We start from the raw sequence: 6,624 nt of genomic DNA on the forward strand, positions 1-6,624 counted from the left end.
CTCCCCGGCCCCTCCCCCTTTAACCCGACTTCTCCTCACTAGTGGTCCTAGCGACCTGCCCGGCCCTTCGCAGCCCCTTTGAAGGGAAACGACAATGCAAGCCACTTGGCCACCAAAGCCGCCTCTTAATGGCACGGGCCTGCCAGGTGACTGCCGCCAGTGGGCCACCCGACTGGGGAGCAGAAAAAATAGTCAAGCCAGGAGAAACTGGGCCAGAAGGTCTATAGGATAGGAGTGAAGGGCTCTACCCAACAGAGAACAAGTTAAGGGGGAGGGGGGCAAAAGGCCCAGTGAGGTCAAACCTGGACACAGCCTATCCCTTCACACACACACATTCACACACGCACACCCCAGACGCGCATGGACCTATGCACTACTATACTAAAGGGACCACTCATCCCACAGCCCATGGGAAGGAGTAGCAGCCACCACCTTTGCCTCTTTGAGCCTCAGTTTTTTCTCCTGTACAATAGGGATAACTACACCTGCCTTGCCTAGTCTGTGGAGCTAGCCAATAGGAAAGTATTTTGAAAACCAAACATTTCTGAACCATAGCTTTCTGAACCCTCTACCTTGCACAAATAGGGAAGGGAGGGTTCTGGGCGTTTAGGCAAGACAGGGAATGGTATCTTCCATCCAACTTCTATTCTATGAAGGTAACTAGAGGATCCCTCACGGTCTGCCTTCCTGTGTTCCTCCTTTTCAGGATTTTCCCCCTTTCCATTGACTATACCACACCGCATCTATGTTTACCACTCTGCCCTCTATCTTTCCTGCCACTCCTCCATTACCATTTCTTCCTGCACGCCTACCCCACTACACCAGCGCAGCTGTTAGAGGATCAGTTAAACTCCCCCAACCCCACCCTAGCAGCCAGGTTAATTGTGGCCTCTGGCGCGGTCCCCCTTGGGCTTGTCTGCCAAAAGCATTGGGGGGAGCTGGCCCGTTGGCGGAGATTTGGGGAAGGAAATCCCGTCCAGTCCGGTTCCAAACAAAGAAAGTTGGTACTCTCAGGACCTGCAGTCAACCTGCCAAAGCCAGAGCGAAGATGAGACGTGCTGGGAGGCCAGACCAAGGGGAGGGGGAGAGGGGCGGGGAAGAAAAGAATGTGAAAGGGGTGCTGAGGGAACAGAGAAGGCACCTGTCTCTGGAAGGCCTGCAGAGGCTGGTTTGGGAGAAGTCGAGGTTCCCACCCGACCAAGTACCCTTCCCAGGTTCCTCCCCAAGCCAGGGTGAGAGAGTCCAAATGAGGCTGAGTGTCGGTGGCCAAGTAATGATTAACCCTCTTCTTAGTCAGGCCTTAAGCCTGCAGCCTAACCTGGCTCTGGTGGAGGGAGACAGTGCCGGTGGGTCCTGGACGTCCCAGGCTCTATCCGCCACGTCCACTCTGACTAAGGGGACTCCGAAGCAAGGGGGCAGGTGGTAGCGAGGGGCGGCCGAAAGGTAACGTGAAGTGCTGGGCAGAGAACGCGCAACTCCAGATGCCGGGCAGAATAGAGGAAGCAAAATAGCTACAGCTAGCGTACAAGGAAAGGAAGGGGCCAAAAGCGGGCGAGGGCGCTCGGCTCTGCTGCGCCGAGGAACAGTTGGAGAGGGGCGGGAGAAGCCCGGTGGGCTGAGTTGTCCCGGAGTTGCGAGCAAGCACCAAATCTACTCTCGGATTCATCCGCGGCGCCAGCCCTCCCTTTCTCCTCTGCCGGCAGCTGTGCGCGTGTGAGGAGCAGGAGGAGAACGCGCCAGAGCCGGGAGCGGGTAAGGAAGGGGAGACCCGCCAACGACCTGGGAAGCGAAGGGCAGGGTCGCCCAGGCGGGGACGGGATGCTCGGCGTCGCGAAGTGGCTGCAGACAAAGGACCAGAGCGGAAGGGAGATGGGAAAACGGGGGAGAGAGGGGCTGGTGAGACAAGAAGAGAACCAAGGAAAAAGGGGGCTCTCGAAGGACCGGCCAAGGTTGGTCTGCTTCTGCCGCCTCCGCCCACTCTAGCCTGAAGCCCGACGTCTTGGGGGCTCACTCCCGCTTGGGTTTCTGCGGGTGGGCCTGTGGCCTGGGGTCGGGGCAGAGGGTGTTGCTGTGGCTGGGGGTGCCTTGTAAGTGTGTGTGTGTGTGTGTGTGTGTGTGAGAAAGTGTGTGTGCGCGCGAAAGCGCGCGCGCGCGCCCGTTTAGGCAGGTTGGGGGAGGACTGGGGAAGGGCCTTCGCTGTCGAGTTAGACCCCTGCCCCGGCGGCTGCAAGCCTCCGACCCCGACCCTTTCCGGTCCAGAGCCATCCATCCCCCGAACTTGAAATAAAAGGGCTGAACTGAATCCCTCAGGAGCCAGGGCACAGGCTCTCTTTGGAAAAAGTGCTTTGGTTTGAGACTTTCAGGGTTATCCGCATCCAGGAATATTTAACTTTCGGTAACTGTTCCTGGGGGCAGTGGGAGAGGGAGATGCAAAGTAAATCTAGGACAGAAAAAAGCCCTGGTCCTAGTAGTTCGATCTGCCAGGTCTGGACCGGCAAGGAGGTCTAGACCCGCGGCTAACGAATGTATTGAATAAACTGACTAATGTAGGGAGAAAGCCTCTTTCAGTTTCTAAATCAATTAAGGAGAATTTCTTATGTGTCTCCTTGGGGGTTGAACGTCTCTTGGTGAAGAGATCGTGAGAATGTGTGGTTGAATGTTGTAAGGGTGTATAAAAGGTGTGTGTGTTAGGGGGATGAAAAAGGGTGTCTAGGCTAGTAGCTGTGTCCCAGGTGGGGCTGAGTTAGGAGCTCAGGACCCATATCCAGCACCGCCCCCTCCTCCTTCTGCCTTCAGCCGAGGCTGCTCCGAGGCCAAGGCCTCCGCAGCCTCTTCCAGAGGGGCCGCCAATCAATCCTGCAGGTCAACACAGCAATTAATAACGGGGTGAAGAGGCCTGGCAAAAGAGGGCGGGGAGGCGTCAGGCTGTTTCTCCCCCAGGCTCTGAGGGCCCGGCGGCAGGACCAGAGAGTGGGAGGGGTCTCAGAGGGCAGAAGGAACCCTGGGAACTCAGTGTGGGCCAGGAAGTGGACCCAGGGCCCCAGGAGGGAGAGGAAGAGGACCAGCGACCGGGAGCCTGAGAGCCAGCTGGGACAGGCCAATATAGTAAAAGGGAAGACATCAAATAAAGGTCTTGTTTCTATGGCTCTGGGGGGTATAGGTGGTAATGGCCAAAGACCAAAATTGACCTAGTTGCCCATTTCTCTCCTCCTCTTTCCCTCTCCCTTTCCCTAACGGTGTTCGCTGCTCTCCAACAGGCTCAGCGACACTAATAAAACCCGCATCCTTCGCAAACCCGGCTGCGGCGGTTGCGCCAGGGCGTCTGCCAGGCACGCTAGCTCGCACGCCTGTGTCATTGTTATTTTGAACTAGCTGGATGAGGCCAAAAGGGGCGCGGGGGCCGTCAGGGGGACACAGGGTCCCCGGGGAACTGTGTCCCAGCCAGACACGTGTACGAAAGAGGTGAGAGCAGAGGAGCAGGAGGGGGCACTGAAAAGAGAAAGACAGAAGGCGGCTCGGAGGGCAGAAGACTCCAGGGCTCCGTGGGGCCGCCTCAAAGGAAAAAGCGGTTTCCTTCTCGCAGAAGCAGCTCCCATCAGGCCCAGTGCCCCAGCTCCTTCCCACCCTTTCCCAAGCCGCGACTGGCGGGAGTGCTATCCCCGCACCGGCAAACGCGGGGGAAAGAGGGAAGGGAAAGGGAGTGCATTGCGCAGCTAGTCTTCCTGGCCTCTCTGCCCCGCATGCCAGGAAAGCCGCTACTAGGTAAGCGCCCTAGTCCCTTCTGGAGCGTCCCGAGCGCCAGGAAACTTGGGATGAGGGCCCCAACGGGCGGTCAAGGATGCCCCCCCCACACACCACCACTCTGCCTTCTCCGGCCTGAGGCGCTGTAGGGGCGGGAGCAGGCTCGTCTTTGGGAGATTTGCTGGAACTGGGAACCAGGTCCACGCTCCTCGGGCCTGCAAGGCAGGGAGAGCCGCCTTCCAAGAGGGAAAATGGAAAAGTGGGAGTGTTGGGATCCTGAGCAGATAGAACAGGGGGCAGGGGTAGGGTTGAGGGCAGGAGGCAAAATAGATTCAGACAGTGAGGAAGAGAGAAGCCTTGTGCAGGAGAGGAAGAAAGGGAGAGAGAGGTTCCCAGAAAGGCCCAGCCATTAGATCTGTCCTTGGGCTGCATATTTATACGGTCGAGGGGGTGCACAGATGGGCTCTCAATTGAATTCCATCTTCAACACCATCAGAGATTGATTTTGTACTCGCTTTTAATTTTGCCATAATTAATTAGATCATTACAACTGTTTGCTATTGATCTCCCTACTTAAACCTCTGGTGCAGAGGGGTGGCCCAGAGCCCTAAAAGCACAGGAGGCCACAGTTGCACTCTTGGGGGCCCAGGTTCCCCAATGGGGAAAAGACCCCCAGGGGAAATGAAGGCAGACCAGGGACTGGGCCAAGAACCTAGAGGAAGGGCAGTACTGAAGGTGAAAACTGTGTTATCAGCTGAAAGAACTAGAACCTGAGCTTGTGGGGGGAGGTGAGTGAGGGAGGGGAAGAAAGAGATTTGAGGAAAGGGAGGAGTGAGACAAAAAAGGGGGGAACACCTGGAGTTGGTCCTTGACCTCCGTGGAACTATTTGGAAAACTCTTAGAAACCTGATCCAAACAACCTAAACTAAACTTGGGCCCTTAGCTTCCCACCCTGAACTACACCAGGGCACCTAGTGGGCAGACTGAGTGGAGTTGGCAGGCTCGGAGGAGAGGGAGAGGAAGGGGGAAAGAAAGAGAGAAGCCCTCCACACACTTAGCTTTTTGGGTAAGCAGCTTCACATTCTCCCTACCTGGGTCCCCTGGAGCCTACCATCTTTCCCCTTGTCCCAGACCTCCCTTGAATTGTTTTGGGGGGGGGGGCGGAGTAGAGCCTTCTCTCCACACATGTTAGGCACATACACCAGCGCATACATTTTGGCTCTTACTCAAATACACAAGACCCTAACACATGTACACACAGACATGTGCACACAGCATGTCCCCATCCGCTTGCACACTTGCACACACACTCACAAGCCTTTTCCACTAGAAACTAAGGCTTTCCCAAGTGCTCCCAACTTGGAGAAAGTTGTTCAAAATATTTAAACACTGAGGGAAAGTGTAAAGATAAAGTCCTAAACGCACATCAGAAAGGACATTCTAGGTTCTGTAAAGAGAGCAAGAGAAGTAACTCACATTTTCTGGATGGAAAGTTTTAAGTAGATTTAGAGGACACTGGGCGGGAAAGCCCAGGAGGCCTCCGTGGTGGGAAGAGGCCACAGAGCCCAGTCCCCCAACCGTTACAGTGGCCACACCAGACAAGTACAGAGAGAAAGGGGAGTGGAGTCCGCCCTTGGCTTGGCCGCCCCGATCCCTCTCAGTCAACCCCCTGGCCAGTGGCGCTGACGGCTAGTCCCTGGCTCTCACCTGCCCGGCCCGAGCTCTGTTCCATGCTCTGCTCCCCGCTGCTTCTGTCTGGGCCTGGGTCTAGCTTCTCCGCTCCTCCGCGGCCCGACAGCGCGTCTCGCCTTTGCTGCCGCCGCCCTGAGATCTGGGCGCAGCCACCCAAGACCGAGAGGCTCAGATAACTCAGGCTGCCCGCCGCCTCGGCTGTGCTTTCCGCTGGAGCCCGTGCTCCCACACCCGGCCACGCTGAGGCACAGCTACTCGTGGGGGAACCCCCGGCTCTCCGCCCGTGCACACGCGCGCACACGCCCCCAAGGCTCCAAGCCAGCCTCAGGCAAGCGATTCCCGCGCTGCCAGAGGCACCCAAAGACCGTATCTCCAGCCTAGATGCCGGCACTCTCTCACCCCACCCCCTTCTTTACTGTGACAAGCGCTCCCTGCCAGTCCACAGACTTCAATGCAGGGGCGTCTTCACTTTCACGCTCTCCCCAATTTTGTGAGTTCCCCTTCCCTGTGACTCACAGCACTAGCCTCATCCTACTTTCTCCATCCTACTTTCTTCACAGCCTGCCACACACACACACACACACACACACACACACACACACACACCTGGTCTCAGCCCCAGTTTCCAAGATCCCTGCCCACACACCCCAACTTTCTCCTCCACACAGTTTTCTCTGGGGGTCCCTGTCACCAATACATTGTGGAACTGCTTATTAAATCCTTCAGAAACTCTCCTCCGGTTTAAAACAACTCAGAATAAAAGGGAAAGTCCTGGTTTCCTTGCCTTAAGGAGATAATGAGGGCCCCAGGGAAAGGGAAAATGACCAGAGCCCTCCCAAACTCCTGTTACATTCATGTGACCACCCACTTGAGTCACACCATTCCACAGTATTCTGATACTCTCACCCCATTTGTTGCACACCCTGTCCAAACACACTCATGCTCTTTCATCCCTGAACAAAGGATCACTTTAGCTAAAGTTCACTTTAGCTTTTCCCCACGTCGTGCCCTTTCTGTCTGGAATTTACACCTTTCACACCTTTGTCTAAATTTTCCTTCAAACCACTCACACACCACTTTCTCATATGCGCCCTCTTGTACTCCTACTTCTTATGCACTCAGACACCCCTCAAGCAGGATTGCTCTCACTCCTACCCTTCCTGTACCCCTTTCTCATTTGCCCCACTTTAT

The 6,624-nt window shown here is 56.0% G+C and overlaps 1 protein-coding gene across 1 annotated transcript in view; it reads right to left on the reverse strand.

Annotated features, from left to right (window-relative positions):
* Window positions 1-5,776, reverse strand: part of PAX2 (paired box 2) — an 89,059-nt gene extending 83,283 nt beyond the window's left edge. Inside the window, exon 1 of the mRNA XM_036265060.1 lies at window positions 5,449-5,776. Within this exon, the coding sequence (XP_036120953.1) occupies window positions 5,449-5,473 (25 nt within the window). The 5' untranslated portion in view covers window positions 5,474-5,776. The remainder of the gene's footprint in view (window positions 1-5,448) is intronic.
* Window positions 5,777-6,624: the final 848 nt, after the last annotated feature.

The sequence above is a fragment of the Molossus molossus genome, unplaced genomic scaffold, assembly GCF_014108415.1.
Source record: "Molossus molossus isolate mMolMol1 unplaced genomic scaffold, mMolMol1.p scaffold_m16_p_17, whole genome shotgun sequence".
Lineage (NCBI taxonomy): Eukaryota > Metazoa > Chordata > Mammalia > Chiroptera > Molossidae > Molossus > Molossus molossus.